This window comes from Podarcis muralis, chromosome 4 (assembly GCF_964188315.1).
Source record: "Podarcis muralis chromosome 4, rPodMur119.hap1.1, whole genome shotgun sequence".
NCBI lineage: Eukaryota > Metazoa > Chordata > Lepidosauria > Squamata > Lacertidae > Podarcis > Podarcis muralis.
The window spans coordinates 46,266,826-46,288,858 of NC_135658.1; the positions used below are offsets into that span (position 1 = coordinate 46,266,826).

Genomic DNA, 22,033 nt, shown 5'->3' on the forward strand with positions numbered 1-22,033 from the left:
TTTATGAAGACTTATGGAGGATTCAAAAGCCCCCAAAGGAGCTATTTTTCTATTATGTGTAGAGTACAATAGATTATTTTTCCTGCGGTTGCTAGAAATTCAATAAAAGAATTAATATTGAGTAGTTGATCAATGTTTTGTAACACAATTTGTAAATACATTGAAGCTGTTAAAAGCTTTCACTGATAAATAGCATCAGCACATTGAAGTAGATCTTCATGCAATGTCTTACATAAATGTGTGGGTGTTTTAATTACAAACATGGCTCCTTTGACACAGCTCAGAATTGGTTTTTCTTTTCTTTTTTTGCTCTCACATGGTTAAGGAAACAACCTATGGTCTTCATAATTATTTGTCTTGGAAAGACCACTAAACTTGAGGAAGCTTCCTCTTAGCACTCCCCTTGATAAAGGGAAGAATGGCTGTCATCAGAGAGGCTGGTATAGGTTTTCACCATGATCTTAGATTTCTGTGTAAGGTGTAGACCAGGGATATGTAGCCTTTTTGGAAACCTAATTGTTGTGGACACCACAAAATAACAATTTTGCTTAAGAAAACCCAGCAGTACTCAGAATCAACCCCTCCCCACAATAATAGAAGTTCACACACACACTAAAAACAAATAAAACAGATTAAGAAACAGGCAATGCAGCTTTAAAATAGGCAACACAGAGACTCTCCCCAAAACATCAGAAAAGCCAAAGCCCTTTATTTATAATTTTTTAAACTGGCACTAGGCCTTTGCAGGCAACAAGTAGAGATATCCAAACACACTACAGTGCCCACAGGTAGTACACCTAATCTCCTCAGTTGTAGATGCTGATAATCTCTTCCTAGAAGAAGAAGAAGAGCTTGGATTTGATATCCTGCTTTATCACTACTCGAAGGAGTCTCAAAGCGGCTAACATTCCCCTTTCCCTTCCTCCCCCACAACAAACACTCTGTGAGGTGAGTGAGGCTGAGAGACTTCAGAGAAGTGTGACTAGCCCAAGGTCACCCAGCAGCTGCATGTGGAGGAGCAGGGAATCGAACCCGGTTCACCAGATTACGAGTCCACTGCTCTTAACCACTACACCACACTGGCTCTCTTAAGATTGCCTCTGTAGGGAATCCACTGCTACAAAGAACCTAAGAAATGGAGTTCCAAATGTTTCCCAGCTTAATCAGCCTAGATTAAACATATTGGGAGTTGTATTTCCTAGGGCTTCAGGTGGCAGTCTTCACTATGCTGGGAGGAAACGTACCAGCATCTAAACAAGTGCTCTTGGAGGCTGAGAGAAGCCCACAACAGCTTTCACTGAAGATATCCCAGTTTCTCCAGTTTGGCTGCAGTGTAGGGATGGATGAATCTCTCCATTTTGGTTTTTCTCTATTTCTGTGTTGAAGGGAGGGGCAGATGGAGAAATCTGTATAATGAATCATTTGTATAATATTTCTGCTTCAAGAATTGCTGGTTTTTGTGTTAGGATGTATTTTTATTGTTGTGACCTGTCCTGAGATCATTTTGAGGCTGAAGGATGGGACCTAAGCATTCTAAATAGAAATAAAATGTACATTTATAATAGTGCAGAGCTAATGGTAGTTACCCACAGTGTCACAAACATGAAACATGCCAGGTTTTCAAGAGCATCACATACACATTGATCAACATGAACATTAAGGTTCTGTAGTAGCAAGACTAGTCACTGTTTCTACAGTGTCTAAAGCACAGTTTGCACCAAACAAATGTGAATAATAACCCTAATAACGATAAAGTTACATACATTTTTGCTTTAACCTTATAGAGAAACAATCAAAAATTCTTATGCGGTATGTTAACTTTCCAGATTATGATGGTTTCATAAGTTTTGGCCCTGCCAGTGCATACTGAATACTCCAGTAAGTTTGTGGTTCATCTTTACTTGAAAAGAAAGATGAAACAACTTGCAGTAGTCTGCCATATGTGAGCTTCTGAATGCAAAGCTCCCTAGTCCACATTTCTTTTGAAACTGTATCTCTTTCAGTCTACGGTGATCATTCTTAAGTATCACCAGGACTACTAAAGGTCAAAAATCACTTCACTCTAATGATTTATTGAATACGCTTGATTTCATTGTTTGATAGCCATTGATCAATGAATTATTGCTGGTCTTGCCCACATATTTATTATCTATAGCTTTCCTTGAAATTTTACATTTCAGACTACAGTTTGTATATTTTTGTCAAGGAACAAAGAATGTATTTACTGCAAGGGGCACAGCTATGTAAAAAAGAAGTATGCTGTGTAGACCAATGGTTCCCAAACTCCCAACCCCCGCCCAGGACAACATGAAAATTGGTGATAGTTTAGGTGCATTTTGTAATGATTTTTCTGCCTGTTATAGCCATGTTGTGCTAGATGCTGTATGATTTTAATTGTATTTTAACTGATTCTTTTATTTCTTATATCGTATTTCATTTTGAATTCCATCCTATGCAAAATAAAATAAGCAATGAAGATACAATTAAAATCCAATGTAAAATTAAAAAACAACAACTGAATAACCAAAATAGACAATACACATGAAGAGAAAAACAGTAACAGAATAATATAGAAAAATCAATGTGAATATTTAATGCAGACATCCCATGGACAATCTGAATGAAGCTCCACAGACTACATTTTGGGAAACCCTGCTTTGGACTCAATAAGCCTTGAACTCTTAAAACTCATTATTTTTCTCTGTAATCTTCACACCCCTTAATCTGTACTCAGTTGCTGCACAGTGAGCTTTGTTGGAAACCCCAGTACTAACTGTGAATTGTTCACTTCAGATTCTTTATCTACCATTACCTAGATATACAAGTGATTTACTGAATTGTAGCCAGTGTTTTTTAGAAACATGTAATTCCTCGAAACTTTTTAAAATTATGTTTCGCCCTGGAATACTTCTCCCTGCCCCCAGCAAGTTGGCACTCCATAGTTTAGGAGATCGGTATTTGTAATGGTGTAGCCGTGGGGTTATCAACCCAGGACCTGAGGGTGTCATGGCCTTTGGAAATGCATTAACTTCTCCAGGGGGCCCTAAACTCTGGACTTTTTTTTTAAAAAAAGAAAGTCTCTGGTACTGGAAAGTTATGAAGCAAGATGCTCAAGCAACCTTCTAAGAGATTTCTGTTAATTGAGCCAGTCTAAGCTACTTCCAGCTATCAGTGCTTTTAGCCAATGAGTATAACTTCGTTGCAGACCAGGCAATGGGAATTCCTAGGGTCCAAAAGAGCTGCTATTTCTCCCTTCTACTGAGTGCATTCTATCTTCTTTTTCTGTCTTCACTCTTTTCTAGAAATCCATGGAATCTCCATAGTTTGTCCTCCTTTCCCCCCTAGCAACCAGGAAGCATCTTTCCTATGATTCATTTGTCTGAGACCAAGTACGCCCTAGAAGTTAATTTCTATTAATAGTATTACACAATAAGGGTGGATGTTAAACAAGCCCATCCAAAAAGGCAACTGCAAAATGTGGAAACTTTGCAAAAAGTCCCCTGTTGTGCAGAAGCTGGTGTCCAGGCACTTATTCACTGTACATTTAGCATACAGTACAGCAGTATACATGTCTACTTCAGAAGTAAGCTGTATATGTTTAATGGGGCTTACTCACAGGTATATGGGTATAGGATGGTAGGCTTAGGCCAGGCATGGCTAAACTTGGCCCTCCAGTTGTTTTGGGCCAAGTGGTTATCCCTAGCTAACAGGACCAGTGTTATCCCTAGCTAACAGGACCAGTGGTAAGGGATGATGGGAACTGTAGTCCCAAAACAGCTGGAGGGCCAAGTTTGGCCATGCCTGGACTAGGCTTTCGTTTAGGGCTGGTTTGGGGAAAAACAGGGTTATTGTGCCTGTAATAGCTATATAATCGGGATCAGCAAGACATACTGTAGTTGACTTCCAATGGTAAACATTAGATGTTCTGGCGGGGGATGGGGTAGAGGCGAGAATTAGCAATGACTGTCTTCCCTTTAATTTTGTGTTAGGCCATGCCCCCACGGCAGCCTTGTTGTGCTATTCCAGGCCCCTCATTTAAAACATTTTGTGACTATCACCTACAGCATCCTATCAAAAATTGAAATGCTCCAGCTAGTCTACAGAGTTTGGTGACCCCTGGTGTAGCCTGTTACTACAGTATAGGATTGAATTACATTCACTTGCTGATACTCATCACATTCAAGGATCAGTATTTTAAAGAATGTACATCAATACTAAAAAACAAAAAACAAAACCCACTTGCACAGTTCCAAAAATGTAACTATTTATTAAACTCTAAACACAGTCATTGTGATTTATGGGTGTGCGAGCTAAAATATGAGATTTGAGACATGAGTGGATCCCTTGAAATTCACAGTACTAATTCCAGCTGAGCTCAGAAGAATTGTAGGAGGCAATAATATATCCCTATGTTGACTACTTTGAATTCCTGAGGACACCACACCCTTGTTCGTAAGTGAATCTTTGCAACTCATTACTGAGTAAGTGTACTGAGATCATAGCCGAAGAGTAGAATTATGGAGGCATTTGTGCCATAGAATTATACAAATAACATTGTGAAAGGCCTAATGGTAAGATACCATATAATTATGTGTTAATTTAAAAGCCCAAATTTGAAGACAAAGATCAAGCTGATTAAATTTTAATGGAAACTGAATAGGGAATTTTAAAAATAAAAATAAAAAATACTGTAGCAATAGGGAAACATTTATACAATAATTGATCATTTATAACTTGCAAAAATAGTTTTGAAGTGTTAATTTTCTTTTTGTAAGAGGATAAGCAAGTTTTACTATTAACATTTCCTAAATAAACATACATTTCATATGAATATCCATTTTGCAATGAATGTATAGATTTTAGTTCCTATTCTAGATACTTATGCTACCGTAGTTTTTGCTCCATAACACGCATTTTTTTCCTCCTAGAAAGTAAGGGGAAATGTCTGTGCGTGTTACGGAGCGAATGCTTCCCTCCTCCGTGGTTTCCAGCAGGAGAAGAGCCGCTGAATGGAGAGGAGACAGGGACAGAGTGCCTCCTTCTTTAAAGGAGCAAAGCGGGAGAGGAGAAGAGCCTTCTCCCCTTATACCCCTCTTCTGCATTATTAGCAGCATCCTTCTCCACACACTCCACGCGTGCTCCTTGTCCCTTGAGTGCTTTTCCTTCCCTCCCCACTTAAAACGTGGTTACAAAGCACAGATCCACATGGATCCTCAGGATTTTTGCACTGGGTCACCCCAAATTCACCATCAGATCACATAGCATGTCCATGGCTACAGCTTGCACCAAAAAAATCACGTACCCACTGTTGCCTGGGGCCGCAGTGGTACAAAAACGTGGTTACAAAGCATGGATCCACACGGATCCTCAGGATTTTTGCATTGGGCTACCCCAAACTCACCGTCAGATCACATGTCTGTGGCCACAGCATGAACCACAAAAATCATACATCCACTGTTTCGTTTAGAATATTTTTTTTCTTGTTTTCCTCCTCTAAAAACTACATGTGTGTTATGGTCGGGTGCGTGTTATCAAGCGAAAAATATGGTATTTTACAGGATAGCAGCACATATCGTAATAAAAAATGAAAGCTATGACACATTCAAATGTACCCTGAGAAGCTGACCCAGCTCTAAAGTCTGACTCTGTTCTTAATTGCAAGGCTTTTTTATAAAAGGAGACTAAATGCAATGGAATCTAAAGTCTACATACACTTCTTTCGGGGGGAAATGGAAAATGAACTATTTAGAAACTAGACATTGCACACAGTTAGGAAAAACTATATCAAATGTAGTCACTTTTCTAAAATCTGAAAGAATTATTGCACATTTAGATGGCATGGACATACATATTTTGCCTCAGGAAACTTAAAGAGCCATCTTATTTAAGATTTCTGAATAAATGTTGCACAAATATCAGGGGGAAAGATGTAGATTTTGGCAGATGGAATATTATTACTCTTCTTAATGCATTTTATTGGAGACTAGCATACTGCAGGTGTTTACCAGCTAATTATGGAAGTGTACTCATGCTTAACAGTAGTTAATTTTACTCTATTTAAAAGGCTAAAACAAAAATGAGAGCACCATAGGGCTTGAGATATGCAGAACATCCCTTAAAAACCTTAATGCTTGACATTTACTACTTATGACTCAAATGTTACATTAATTATTCTGCACTCGAATTAGTCACTGAAATAATAGATGGCTGTGTAAAAATGTATGCCATTAGTTTTTTATGTTTATATAATGCATAATATGTATGTGTGTATATATACATTTTCTGTAGTGACATTAGCATTCTTTGTAAACTTGCATATAGTTTTGCAGTAGAATTTTGAAGCAGTTTTGTTTGGGGTAACCTGGGGCGAAAAGAGATTTTAGGCTCACTCTTGCTTACTGGGCAAGGCCTACTCAGCACACCAACTCTGGGAGTGCTCTGTCTGTCTCCTCCACCAGCTGCCTCACAGTGATTCCTTACAGTGAAGTGATTCCAGGGGTTTGGCTATATACAATTTGTGTGTATACAGTAACCCTTGGAACCAAACCCCAACAAAAGATGAGGCATTACTTTACCCAGCTCCCCACCACCACCCTGCCCCTGAATTAAGCAGCAGCTGTCCAAAAAAATACATAACTATTTAAATATCATTTGTTTCCCTGGGAGCTCATGGAACCCTGACTTTTTGTGTGTGATGAGCATGGTAGCAAGCCACAAGTTTGCCTCTGCCCCCACATGACAAGTATATTGCATGAAATATAATCAATGAACATGTTTACAATTGCAAGTATATTGCATGAAATATAATCAATGAACATGTTTACAATTAAGACCACACTCCTTCCTATCCTACTAAAAAGGTTCGAGTGCCCACATACATTGGACAGGTTTTCTTTGTACACGGCTACCCTACAACTGAAATTTATGACAGGCAAGAGAGTTCTATTCTCTTCCTCATAGATTGTGGGCATACTTGTTTAGAATTTTCTGTTATTAAATTAAGGAAGATCTCTGTTTTCCTTATCAATAAATGAAACACAGTCTGAAGATTTTTTTAAAAGAAATGTATTCAGATTGAGAGGTAGACAGTATTTTCTTAGCAGCATAAGTAACAATGTCTATTGGATCAATATCCTTATGAATATCAGGAGCAACTTGTGGCTTGGATTAGGGTCACTGGGGCATCTAGGTCCCATTGTGGTTCTGGTAAATTAGTCAGAGTGCAGCAAGTTACGTTTTGATTTAGGAGAAGCCACTCAATACTGAATGGTGTTTTTTAACGTTATATTCCTTGATATTTTATTAGAGGGTAGTATACACTTTTATAAACAAATAAAAAAACCACTATTTTTTACTGGTCTCTGGATTGATATCATTTCCAGCTTTCCACATTAGTATGCTTACAGAGGTACTCTTTTTTAATAAAAATAAAGGTATAGTTGGATAGCAAATGCATGTGTGACAGGGAATTATCTTGGCTCTATTCAAACAGGGAGGAAAGGGGAAAGGGCTTGCTCTTCCCAGCAAACTAAGTAATTTTTACCCTACCAATCCTGTCTAGGTATATTGAGTAGCTGTTCATCCCTTTTTGCTTGCAGGGAGTATAATCGCCTTGAATACTGAAGCTGATTATGAAAATTACTCCTAGATTACATTGCAAATGGAACATCATAATACACTTTTTATTCTGCTTCCCAGCGTGCAGTAGGTGGTGGACAATCCCCTCACATGTTATAGTAGGTTGGGGGTGGCGGTTCTCTGAATATGATCCCATCACTCTGCTCAGCAGGCAGATAGATCCTTTTCACACTGTAGCACATCTCTTGTATCTCCTTCATTCTTTACACTTCACATCTTCAGGTTTGGAATTGAGCTTTTTCTACTGCTAAAAAAGAACAATATATGCAATAAGCCATCTGTTTCATGCTGTTTTCTTGTGTATCCTAAATATGTTTTGTGTTTCCAGATAGCTACATTTTGATAAGATCACTGTACGTTTAATTTTTTATTATTTTTATACCATTTTTCTGAAAGAATACCATACAAAGCAGTGTATAGAATTAAAAGCATATTCATTTTACTTTTGTTCCATTTTATGTTCCAATTTATTTATTCCATGTTTTCTTTTCTTTTTCTTTTGTTTGTAGTTGTATCTGGTAAGTTGAAATTTTATTGGCCATCTTCTAATCATCGTTATCCCTGTGAATGGAACATCTCTCCCTCTTTCCATCCATACCCCTCCATATTCGTCAACAAATCAGCTTCCATCTTTCACTTATAATTGATTGGACAGACTGCAAAGAGCAGATTCTGCATGAAGTATGGGTAATTTTTGTGGCAAGCATCAAAGGTAACGGCTTGCTTATTTATATCTGTTTTAATTATGTTTATTTATTATTTCTAAGTTGTGTGTCTGCTCCATTCTCACCTTGATACATTCCAAGTGCACTAAGGTGTGCAAGTCCTTGATAGTAAAAAAAAATGTTGCACATGAATCAAAGGAATAAAATTTTGTTTTTGAATCTTACACTTCATTTTTTCATATCCGCTGTTCAAGAGATTTTTTAAAAAATAAATACTTTGTATTCCTTTCTTTTTAGTGCTAATATTGACAACAACAGTTCGGGTTATTAAATTTAAAAATTGTAGTTTAGTTGACTAAAGTTTGAATCGGAATTTAAGATGTTCCATGAGCTTGAAGGCGGACTGCAGAGGCAAACCATATTCATCGTCCCTGCACCATCCCTGGGAGAAAACTGCCTAAGCTTCTAGCTGCCTTGAAATCTAGCAGAAATAAAGAGTTTGTATTTTTAATAGTGACATCACTGTGATGTTGCTTGAACTATAACTGAGGGTAATGCCTGAAACATATCTGTACAGCTTTTAAGGTTTTGGTTATGTTGATGAAATGTAATGAATTGATCAATTTAAAGCCTAATGAAGTAAAATATTTTTCATTATTTTGCAGCTCTTACAATAACAGCAGAGTATATCTGGGCCCATTCCAACAGTTATAGTCACCACTTTATGGTGCCTGCAGCATTAAGTATAGCAAAATTGAGAGTTAAGGAAATAGCTGCAGCATACATCGCTGTGCACTTCAGAATTCAGTAAATGCTAAAGCACTTTGAATTATGATATAATTACTTGTTGGATAATGTTAATGGAGCTTTGGCGGTAGTATAAATAGTTGCTAAATGGATTTGTTGGCAATTGCATCAACAGAAAAGGCAGCCAAGTTAATGAATTGAGAATGTGGATATTAATCCATACTTTCAGACATGAATGAAAGTGGTCGTATGGTTTCATCACTGTGTATCCAAATTGCAATTCTACCATATTCTTTTATTGCACCACCACATTCTAAAAATGAACAGAGGAAAACATACACCCACACACACACCTCTACCTCTTTTGAGGTATGCTGGATTCACGTTGTTTAAATTACATTCAGTGCAGGCTTTGGAGAACTAGTATGTGTTCCTAAGTAAGTGTTGCTGATGATCATCTGCATCCTTGTCAGACTACTACTTAAACATAAAGCTTTAATGAAAGAAGCTAAATGAAAGTATCATCATGACAGAAGATAAGTGTAAAAAATTGTGCATGGAAAGGCAAATTCTCTTTTAAAGTCATCCAAGTTAGTGGCCATTGCTGCCTTCTGTGGTGTAACTATGTGCTGTGTGAAGAAGCAATTTATTTCATCCAGCAAATGATGTTCATGAGTTCTGCTTATGAGAGAGAGAGAGAGAGAGAGAGAGAGAGAGAGAGAAACTTCTCTCCATCCACTTTCAAAGTGACTTAACGGTATCTCTGAGTAGACATGTGTACAATTGTATTGTTAACAATACTGTGAATTTTTAATGAGTGCCAGGACGTCAGCTCCTGCACAGCAGCAGGCATGCTTAAATCTATTTGCAAAGATTTCACATTTGCCTTTTGTGGGAGGGGGAGAGGGAATTCTTTAACATTTACCCACATTTATTGTGCTGTAATATTTGCATAAAGTAACTTATAGGGAGCTCCTGATCTCAGATGAAGCCACCACAGGAAAGATGCATCCTGGTTGCTAGTGATAAAGGAAGGGAAAACTATGCTGATACCAAAGACAAAAACAAAGGAAGGGAAAACAGCAGCTCTTCAGGGCCATAGGAATTTGTATTTTTTTGGTGTCCAAACAAATCACTTATCAATCAATTCTCTGACTTCATTCATTGGCTATAAAAACTCAGGTGGGAAAAGCCAAGCCGGCTCATTTCACAGAAATCACTTACCGTATTTTTTCGCCCTATAGGACACACTTTCCCCCCTCCAAAAATGAAGGGGAAATGTGTGTGTGTCCTATGGGGCAAATGCAGGCTTTCGCTGAAGCCTGGAGAGCGAGAGGGGTCGGTGCGCACCGACCCCTCTCGCTCTCCAGGCTTCAGGATGCTATCCGCAAGCCTTGGGAGCCCGCGAGAGTTCCCGGCACCATGGTTCCCAAAGTCACTGTGTTGTTGACCCCCATTTTAGAATCTACCTTGTCAGAAGATTTTTAATCTTTAAAGTATCACAAGCCTCTTTGTTCCTTTTGATGTTACAGGCTAACATGATTCACTCCACGAGAAATTCCTGATGTTAGTTTAAAAAGTTTTGGACAGTTAAAGTTCTGTATATCTCAGTGGTCATCCCCTCTTTCATTCGTATGGTTCCGTAACACAGATGTGCAAATATTTATCAAGAGAGGGATTGCTACACTGACACTATTGCAGCAATTTAGCCTTGAAAGTAGTCTACATTAAAGTGTAGTCTCTTAGTGAGAAGCTGGTACAACTTTGTGAACAGAGGAGCATTGTAGATCGTTCCTATCTTAGTGGGCCCAAAATTCCACTGACAAGCATCACTTTTCATCACTATTCCTAACACCCAAAACCCTCCACAAACAATAAACCTCAATATTTCTAATCCTTGTTTGCCTTGTTAGTATACGTTCCATAATCTTTTGTAAGAGTTTATAAATATAAAATCATATATTTTCCCACCACCACACGATTTCCTCGGGCATCTAATTTGCTTGCACTAACCAAAAGACTTCATAAGGCAATTTGTTCTTCAGAAGTCAGACTTTTAATAGTTAACATAAATCTGATAGTCTAGAATCCATTTACCTAATGCTGAACTTTAGACAACCTGGTTTTCTGTGAATCTCATCACAGTATAAGATATTTGTACACTTAAAAAAACAACAACACCCTGCCCATATCTACCCTAAAAGAATTTAAGTTTTGTGATTCCTTGGCATTCATGCTACAGGCAACTATAACAAAATACCAACAATATAAAGTGTTTTTGGATAAATAATGATTGGGGGGGGGGGCTTAAAAGCCCAACCTACATTTGATTGTGAGATGCCTTATCACAATCAGTAAGGTTTGAGAAAAAATCTTCTTTTAAATAGTAAAGGAGTGAAAGATTTGAAAAATATAAATCAGTAAGATATCATTTAAGCCATTGTTTCTGCAGCATAAGAGGGTAAGCTGAAACAGGGTTTTAAAAAGAATATTTTCTACTCTAGTTCAGTCACTTGTGCCTAATATACTTAACTGCCATAGCTTAATGCAACTGACATAATTTTTGACGTTCTATTTACTGCTAGATGAAGTGGCCATTTAAGTCTGTATAAATCAAACAGTTTGGACAATGCTGGCAGTATTTATAATGTCACGATGAGCAGATGTTTCAAATTTGCCTTCATTTACATATATATTTTGTTTGAACATGCCCTTGCCTATGTAAATGAAGGAGGCATTCTGCTTCACCGTTGCTTTAAATTCATTCCTCTTCAGTAATTGCATTGAAGATTTTTAAATGGTTATAATTTACTCAGTAGCAATCCTAGAGCTTTTGAGTTAAATTGAATTTTTTTCCTGAGCATTTCATCCTACATCAGAAATCAAGCCTCTTATGGAAGCTATTAAATGACTTCTGAACTACAGTAAATCAAAGATGATGACTTTTGTGTATCTAACCCCTAAATTTGCAATCATTTTGTGGTTTTTACTTTAAGAGTACATAGTACAGTGATGTGAGGGAATTTTTCTTTTCTTATGCTGTGACTGATAAAAATGCCTTCAACCTTTTGTCCTACCAGCACTTTACCACCAAACTACGCTCTCAAGAAGAGTTACTGAAGGCAATTGGGCTGTGTGACGCTTCAGTTAATGTGTGTGTGTGTGTGTACACACACACACTCTTATGGTTTTAACAAACAGGTGTGTCTATAAACATCAGCCCTAGTTAAAACAGTGTTGAACCTGAGCACTATAGTCTTTATTTTAAAAAGGACCTTTCTGTGTGTGAGTTAGATGTGATGCACAAGCCGCTCACCAGAAAACCATTTACCTCAGCTACGAATTAATCGGTGTCATTGTGTTGTACTTCTCTTCTTTCAGAACCACCACATTTTGTTGTGAAACCTCGTGACCAGGTGGCTGCACTGGGCAGAACTGTGACTTTCCAGTGTGAAGCAACTGGAAACCCTCAACCAGCAATATTTTGGCGAAGAGAAGGAAGTCAGGTAAAATGAACTTTCTGAAGCTTTGCCAAATCATCTACATAACACAAGGCCCGTTTTTGTCTGCTAGTGCCTGGTGCTCTTCTGTACCCACATCATCAAAATGCCTGTTGGATGACTGGCTATGCTCATTTGATTCTTTTCAAAATATGTGTGTAGGCTCTGCCTACGTTACCTGGTTGTTGTAAAAAGTCAGGACTAATAAAAAAGTGTTTAATTCCTTGACAAACTCAACATACATCCTGGCTTTACACAGACCCCTCTGTTCCCTGTCAACCACATATTGTCCCATGCAGGATGAAAAACCAGGAAGCTTCTCAAGAATTTTGTAGGCTATAGTACATGCTTCAGGACTGTGTACAGTTCAAGATATTCCAGTTAATTAAAAAAAATATATATAGCATGTGGCCTGAGACAGAATTTTCAGTCAAGCTGAGGAGGGATTTCAAATCAACTTTGTTGAACAGGTGCCAATGAGTAGCAAGAAAATGAGAAGGAAAAGAACCATGATAAGGATCTGTTAGTGCTTAGCATGAAATGAAACACAGTGTATCCTATTTGTTTGGAATATAAAGTTTAATTGGAAGAGAAAAGTACTAAAAGCCCTCCTCTATGAAATGAAGCATTTAAATATATTTTAGTTAGACATGGAAAAGTGAATCTGGCATTTGATTCCAAGTGTATGTGAAATTCTGTTAAGATCAATTATGGTAGCACAATTTCTTGCTGTTAACCTTTTTTGTTTCAACTGTGGTTTGTCATACAGTGTATGTCATGGATACAGGGAGGGAGGTTACTGTACTACAAGAATGTCCAAAACCCTATTGGATATCAAGAACTAGATGCAAGTCAAGGGAAAGAGAAAGAAATAATAAAAAATACAAAGTGTTGGTTTTTTTAAAATGTGAGAATAAAGATAATAATAAATGGTAGTTTCTTTCAACTGCCAGAAGTCTACTGTTTCATATACTAATACGCAGACAGCATTTTGTTAGTGTTTTTAGTAAGTTTATACTACAAAAAAGAGCTTGACATATATTTGAAATATATAATTCATATATTTGCATTCTTATTACATGTGGTTTTACTTGTATCATATGTGATGGTTTTGTAACTCATATAATGTGTGATGGTCTTGTTCCGGAGGCCTATGCATAAATGCAAATAACATGTAAAGTCAGGAACCTCCAGAGGCGACCCCCCCCCCCGCAAGGTGGAAGGCTGCGTACCTGGCCCTCCTGCTGCCTCTCCAAAACACAGTAAGCCTGCAATTGCAGATGTGTGCTAGTGAGAGAGGGAAACAAATAAATAGAAAATGGGTTTCCTCCTCTCTCCATTTACTTATTTATTTCTCCTCTCCACCTGCACAAAGGTGCAATCACATAAGTAAACTTAGCATAAGATGTAAGTTACCTGTATATGATAGACATGTTTGATCATGTTTGCATGAAACAGGACAGATGGTTCAGTTCCTCTAATCCAGTATTCTGCTTCTAACAGTGGTCAATGAAATTGATGGCCATTCTCCCTAGCACATAGTTCTCATCTGAATTCCATCTGAATAGTTTCCATATAACTATTATCAGTGGGGGTTTTTCTGGGGGGACGCAGGGGTACACATACCCCTAAACATTTTGGGAATCTAAGTTTGGCCTCACTGAGGGGCAATATTTCAATATGGCTAGGAAACATTTTTTTTTTTAAGAAAAAAAGCACTGACAATTATGGATAATAAGCTAGACATATAGTCCACAAAATTTGTCTAAAAGGAAAATAAGATGCACTGTCCTATATAAATAGCAGTCTCCCCCAGCTCATGAAGAGAACTACTATATGGCTTTAGATCAAAACCCTACCAAACTGCAGCAACAAAGCACTTGTTATGGTCTATCTAGACTGGTTCTACCTAATACCATCCTTCCCTTAAATATATTGGCACTTTTAAGTTTATGTTCACAGCTGTACGTTGCAAACATCTGGTAATTAGCACTGGGGCTGCATATATCCTTGAGTATTGAATCAAAAAGAAGTTCAATGGGACATTCCCAAATAAGTGTGGTTAGCATTGCAGTCTTAGATATGTTGTTATAACCAATGTATTATTTGTTGTTGTGGCCCATGGGAATCCAAGTTTCAGTGTTTAGTCACATCTATCTTGAGTGGTGGACTGTGTTGCAGCATCACTTTTGTATCTGAAAAATGGTCCTATAATCTTCGTAATATAGGATATTCTGAATTTTAAAGCTGTATATATCTATGAAGGCTAATCCATCTAACTTGCTGACTTCCCACTTTTTCTCCTTATATTCCAGAACTTGCTTTTTTCATACCAACCTCCTCAGTCTTCCAGCCGGTTTTCTGTCTCTCAAACGGGTGACCTCACTATTACAAATGTCCAACGATCTGATGTTGGCTATTATATTTGCCAGACTTTAAATGTTGCGGGAAGCATCACGACAAAAGCATACTTGGAGGTTACTGATGGTAAGGTGTTTATTTTAACATTGCTTATAATGTAGCAGAAGTGGAGCTAGATTCCACCAACTGATAGTGTTGCATAATAATTTTGATGAAATCTAATATTGGTTTGCACACATATCAAGAAACAAATCAACTGGCTGATCATTGAAAAAGTTAACTCATTAATGGCTTTAGAAGAATCTAGTTGGAGGCTGGATTAGAGAAAGGGGCGTATTTCAAAGAAGGTGGGAAAATTTTTCAGAGTTGTTTTCTCTTCTAAGGTTCATGGAGCCAAGCACATGTCAGGAAGAGTCAAATGCAGGGAACTGCCTTTTCTCCTTAAAAAAATATTGCTGGATATTAACACATATTCTGTAGTTGAACACCATATTATTGTCCCCTGCATATTGCATGTGCTTTATTTTAATTACTTATTTAATTATCTTTAGATTCTTGTAAAGCCTGAAGCAACCACTGTTGCTTAGATGATTAGAAAATCGCTTCCAGTTGCATAAAACTTTTCTCCTTCCCTGTTGTTTCTTCTGCCAGTTATTGCCGACCGGCCTCCCCCTGTCATTCGACAAGGTCCTGTGAATCAGACTGTCGCTGTGGATGGTACTTTAGTACTCAGCTGTGTGGCTGCAGGCACTCTAATGCCAACAATTCTCTGGAGAAAGGATGGCACCCTCATCTCCACACAGGATTCCCGCATCAAGCAGCTGGAAACTGGTGCATTACAGATTCGATATGCCAAGGTAGTTTGAAACTGAAACCACACAATTCTTTTTAACTTTGCTTCTCTTTGGTGCTTGCCTTGAGGCCCTGAACATTGCAGCCTCTAATTTTAGAATTAATGAAATGTTAAATAACTGTATTAATATCATCTTTATTTGCTTCTTCGTGTCTTGAGATAGCTTATTCTGCATTCCCAAAGTACCTTAGATTATAACAGAGCCGCTGGCAAGTTATTTCAGTTTTCATAAGTAAGATTCTTCTAAGAAGAATTAATTTAGAAAACTGTTTAAACATAGAAGATGGGATGGTGGTGCAGCAATGCTTAGGAATCTTTTTCTTTGGTGATTACTCATAGCCAAGTAAGATTGTCTTCCATGAACAAGGTCTTAACAGTGAGTCCATAAGTGACTGTGGAGGCCAATTCTGGATCCATGCATCCTTCCACAGTGGGGACACAGTGGGGAATTGATCACGGTGAGGGTCTGCCATATGTGCCTTCCCATTAGCTCATTTCTCCCTTTAGTCCTGGTTGTAACCATAAATGTTTTGAATCCCTGTTTCACTTGCTAGCAGGCATGTGAACAGTAAACAAGCTCCAGTGTTTTCGCATAACGTGAAAGCTATACGATTGTATTGTTTCAAAATATTCTCTACAGTTTGTTTATTATAATTTCTCTACTAGCAGTTATCCCTATTGTCCTTGTGCTTCCTGCCCCCCCTTTTTTTACTACCTATACATATAAGGAAAGATTATTAAGATTAAAATAACCGAATACAGAACTGGCTTCCGGAGGGTTTATGGAAGCATGCTTGGTCAATGTGTTATTCCTTTGAGACAAGTTGTAGCAAAATGGTTTGCGTTTTTCCAAGGAATATGAACACCTGTTTTTACTTGCTAGGTGTTTTGCCTTAGGATAACTTGGTTCGTGTAGTTAGGCCAAATGTAAAGACATCTTTTCATACAATACATTACCTGAAACCATGTAGTTACCTGCCCAAGCAACACTTTATGCCAGCACAGAATTACTGAACTCTTCCGTTTGGCGGTGGTGTTTTTTTAACTTTTAGATTGACCTTTTTAGAGTGGTTTAATCTTTAGTTGTGTGTATTTAGAGGCAGTTTCAGGTGGGCTTTGTCTAGTGTTTGACGTCAGGTGATTATACTATAGGCTGTCTGTGTTATCCAAATCAGTTCCAAAAACATTTTCAGCTTCAGCTGTGGACGTTAAAATCTTCCAATAATTCATATGGACAAGCAAATGGAGCAAAAACTAACATCATATTATTATTATATTATTATTTCTATTGTTATTATCAACATTTTTATTATTTTATGGTGGAACTGTGATGAAGTCCTCACTTAGTTTCTTTTCTAGCATAGTGACTCAATGGTGTTTTCTCTCTCTGAAGAAACCTGTGATATAAGCAATTTTGGGGCAAAGGGAAGCCCCTAATTCTCCTGCAAGCAGTTTCATTGATTAAGCATCTTGTTTTGTTGTTGTTTAGTCGTGTCCGACTCTTCGTGACCCCATGGACAAGAGCACGCCAGGCACTTCTGTCTTCCACTGCCTCCCGCAGTTTGGTCAAACTCATGCTGGTAGCTTCGAGAACACTATCCAACCATCTCGTCCTCTGTCGTCCCCTTCTCCTTGTGCCCTCCATCTTTCCCAACATCAGGGTCTTTTCCAGGGAGTCTTCTCTTCTCATGAGGTGGCCAAAGTATTGGAGCCTCAGCCTCATGATCTGTCCTTCCAGTGAGCACTCAGGGCTGAGTTCCTTAAGAATGGATAGGTTTGGTCTTCTTGCAGTCCATGGGACTCTCGAGTCTCCTCCAGCACCATAATTCAAAAGCATCGATTCTTCGGCGATCAGCCTTCTTTATGGTCCAGCTTTCACTTCCATACAGCCTACTGGGAAAACCAACTTGTTTACCTTTAAACAAGCATCTTGTTTACCTTTTAGTAAAGAAGGATGGGATATCATATGGAATTTCAAATATCAGTCCTGAGCAGCGGTGGAACTAGTCTTCCCTGGGTGTGCTGGGGCCAAGGAGCATGGAGGGCAACATGAGGACACAGCAAGAGGGCAAGCACACAAACTTCCAACCAGTCTGTTTAGCATGGGCTGGAAGGGTGACATGGGGATGCAGCAGAGCAGGCTCGTGCCCTTCCAATCAGCCCAAATGGTCTGATTAGAAGGCCGCATGCCTGTTGCATTCTCCTGATGTCCTGATTGGAAGGCTGCATGCCTATTGCGTTCTCCAGCTAGCCCCACACTGCTTTGCAAGGCTGGGATGTGGGATCGGACTCACAAATCTGGAAAAAATAGGCCTCCTCACCCTGCACATGCTACGCCTCTGGGTCTTGAGGTCATCTCCCAGCCCACTCCATGCCCAGAAACTGCAATTCTTTTATTCACAGGAGTAAAAATGACATTCAAATAATTTGTCCTTTAACTTCATATGAAAATGCGTTGTTGCACTGTCCTTGTAGTAGAGTCATATCACACTCTCTTTAGCAATAGTTAATATTCCTGTAGGATTCTTTTCTGCAGGGTTTACCTAAAAAATTTCACAACTCAGCATTTTAAAACTTGGCAAGATTTACTTATACCATTGTTTTCAAAATGGAACCTAACCTCTAGGAAATTATAATCCTCTATCGTTTCCTCTAGCAAACATAGCACGTGCACACCCTCTTCTGGGAACTGCTGCCTGTTTACTAATGATAATAATAACTTAATGGAGCTCATAGAAACAGAAGCTATCTCATGGGATATAGAGGGGGACGGAAAAGTCACAAGGCTATGCAATTTTGCCTCTGCATCACCAGAAAAGTAATTTTTCTAATTAATTTTTGTTAAAGATCTGATACAGCTTCTGTCTACAGGCAATTTAGGATCTGACCTATGTGTTAAAAGGCCACATGTTAGAGAGAAGCTACATGGACAGTGAATACTTTAAAGTTTCCTAAGTAAACATCCAGTAAGCATTGTGAAGTTAACTGTAGTGCTTGGAAATATACAAAAACAGCATGAAGCACGTAGTTTTCAGAGACGTATATAATTAGGTACACCAAAATGATTTTCTGAGCCTGGTATGCTATGGATGTATTGGCCTCTCTCAGTTCTTCACTGGCAATTTATTGGCAAGAACTCAGTCTAATCTACCTCACAGTGTTGTTGTGAAAGGACAGCTCTGTACACAGCTTTGAGCTCTTAGGAGAGAAAGTAACATACAAATACAATGCAACATTCACAGACCATGTAAAGCAAAATAAAGAGGTACAAAGCCAGTATAGCAGCTCTTCCCACTTCAATTACTTTAATTTTAACATTCCACATTCCTGATATTTCACAGAAAAATAAAAGAGAAGTTTTCCAACCTTGAAAACAACAAAAAGAAAGATTTTCTGTGCATGTGCAATTTTGCAACATTGGTTACTGAACTACCTCTCAGCCTAACCTACCTCACAGGGTTGCTGTGAAGCTAAAATGCAGAACTCACAGACTATGTAGAGAGAAATAAACATGCACAGAACCAGGAAAGGATATCCCATGCTGTAACTGCAAAATTGTACAGATCTGATATTTTATAGCAACCCCCCAAGTTTGACAACCTTGATAAACAATCAGAATTATTCAGAGTACAAGCAGTTCCTAAAAACAACAAAGCAGCAAAGGAATCATATGAGGGAAATATTTTGAAGTACGCCCACTTCTGTCTTCAGAACTCCTGGGTCTCAACTCTATAGTTATCCTGAGTATGAGTCAGTGGTGGTTGCTGGTGCTTCCATCCCCTCTTCCGGAGGCTGCAGCAAACAAAGTTTTAGGGACACACAGTAACCCAAGCAGGTGCCTGCAGCCACAGACCAGGCACCTGTGAGCTTCATGTATTTGCTATGCACCGCTACCAGCAGTCTTTTTTCTTCTTCCTATTTGCTGGCTCACTCCTTCAACATGCTTGACCGGTGGGTGTCTGAATCCTTACTGCTTCATCATTCCAGCTCCTTTCCAAAAGCTGAAGCACTGCAAAACAGCTTCCTTTTGGATCACCATATGTCAACATCTAGCACAGCTGAGAGCCAGCTTTGTGTCACTGAGACCAGGCAGTCTACTCCAAAGCAGTAGGGGAGCTGGGTTGAAGATAGCTCTGCCTAGTCATGGCCAGCTGCTGAGGCCTGGGCACTGGAGACAGGCAGCTTCTCAGTATCGCGCCCCTCCAAACACTGGACTTGGCACAGCTGTACCAATCTCTTGGTTCTGCTGTTAATATGAAACTATGGAGGACATTCTCTTATGTTACTTTAAACCCCATCCTGCACTGCTCTTTTCTACTAAACAGTGTGTCACACATATATACCTTTTTGCAATCAAGCTGTATATAGATTTGATATGAAATAAATCATTTTATCCCATTCATACGTCCCCCACCAAACACACCATAAAAATGTTGTTCCTCTCATCCGCACATAGCTAGAGACCCATTCATATACATAGTCACATGTCTCACATATCCTACCAGATAATACACACCCACTGAGCACCTCACATTTCCATACATGGACACGTACACAGAAGCGTCAATATAGTGTGATGAATTTCCCTGAGAGAAATTTCCCATCCCTGTCCCAAGTGCTTGGAGCGGACATGTTAAAGGAAATTAAGATGGATATGTCAGAAACTATATAGGAAACATGATTCTGGGTAACTTTCTAGATCTGTAGGGTCTTTCCCTAACCCACTTCTAAAGATCATATTTAGAACAAAGGTGGGGAAACTGTGGCCCTCCTGCTATTGCTGGACCACAGTTGCCGTAATAGGACTGTTGGGCATGCTGGTTTATGGGCTATCCATATAGAAAAACATAAAAGTTCGTTTCAATCTCTGTATCTAAAGAAGGCATATCATCTGCCAGGGGACCAGAAATTGGTTGTAGATAAAAGGGGATGATAAAATAAGCCTGCTTAAAAACCTTGCCCTTGTATGAGCTTTGAAAATTCGAGAGAGAGAGAGATCTCCCTGATGTGTTTGTGAAGGAAGCCTTGGAGAGGAACTGAGACTACTGTCAAGAGCACACCTGCTGGCAGAAGCCTGATGTGAGCAGCGAGCCTGGAACCAGTAGCTATGTATGACAGAGCAAGTAGTTAGGACCCAAACCAAGTGAAAGAATTAACGAGCGAGCTAAAAATAAGGACCAAATAATACAGAAGTATGTGAGAATTCAAGAAGACCTTGTTACTTGACCTGGAACAGGAAGTCCTCTTATAACTCTTTGTGTCCAGGAGGGTCCAATCATTAGACAGAAACATTGGGAATCAGTCCACAGCTTGAGGACATTAAACTATCTAGGCAGATGCCACAACATGACTCCAGAAAAGCAGCATACATTGTCCCCATCAACAGAAAAAGTGGGCTAACACACCATGTCACATTGATTGATGGTGGAGAGGTATTCCCCCTAGCAACCTCTGGTGTATTCTTTAAAAGGACTACAAATGCGCACTGATAAGTTGGACTATAGACCACCTTATCCCATATATCCCCGCCCAATCAATGAGGTCTTCAGGGACCACAACATAGAACATATGAAAAAAAATATTTTAATCCTGTATTCTATGATGAGTACAGAAGCCCAATTAAAATTTGAGCTCAACTATTGCATTTTAATTTAGTGTAATTGAGTATCACTTTCTTTTAACAAATTTTCATTTGGGGAACTTTGGGTGAGTTAATGCATATTCATTTGGGGCATCAAATCTTCTGTGTCTCAGACTATTTTAATATTTTTCTTTCTCTCTCCCCTCCCCCTTTCAGCTGGGTGACACTGGTCGGTACACGTGCATTGCCTCCACCCCAAGTGGTGAAGCATCATGGAGTGCTTACATTGAAGTCCAAGGTAAATCTGAATAGAGGAGAAACCATAAAAATAAGTAATTACAGTCTAATGGCTCTCTGATTATGTAATAAATGATATATACTAATGTGAGCACGCTGATGAGCATATGTCAGCTTTGAACTTTTATCACTGTTCACTAGAATTTGGAGTTCCAGTGCAGCCACCAAGACCCACTGACCCTAACTTGATTCCCAGTGCACCATCAAAACCTGAAGTTACAGACGTCAGCAAAAATACAGTAACACTATCATGGAAGCCTAATTTGAATTCAGGTGCAACTCCAACCTCTTATATAATAGAGGCGTTCAGGTATTATGTCTTTATGTGATCCGGTTGTGCTTATGTTTTAGGTTCTTAAATCACAGGCATGTACTAACCTGTTTCTGTTTG

General features: G+C 38.8%; 1 protein-coding gene across 6 annotated transcripts in view; it reads left to right on the forward strand.

Annotated features, from left to right (window-relative positions):
* Positions 1-22,033, forward strand: part of ROBO1 (roundabout guidance receptor 1) — a 586,675-nt gene that overhangs the window by 513,385 nt on the left and 51,257 nt on the right. For 5 of the 6 annotated variants that reach the window (XM_028726909.2, XM_077927267.1, XM_077927269.1 and 2 more), the window contains 5 exons: positions 12,432-12,556; positions 14,866-15,037; positions 15,563-15,768; positions 21,562-21,643; positions 21,784-21,952. In XM_028726909.2, the coding sequence (XP_028582742.2) occupies positions 12,432-12,556; positions 14,866-15,037; positions 15,563-15,768; positions 21,562-21,643; positions 21,784-21,952 (754 nt within the window). Of the gene's footprint in view, positions 1-8,147; positions 8,157-12,431; positions 12,557-14,865; positions 15,038-15,562; positions 15,769-21,561; positions 21,644-21,783; positions 21,953-22,033 lie in introns of all 6 variants that reach the window. The other variant, XM_028726911.2, reaches the window with a different exon arrangement.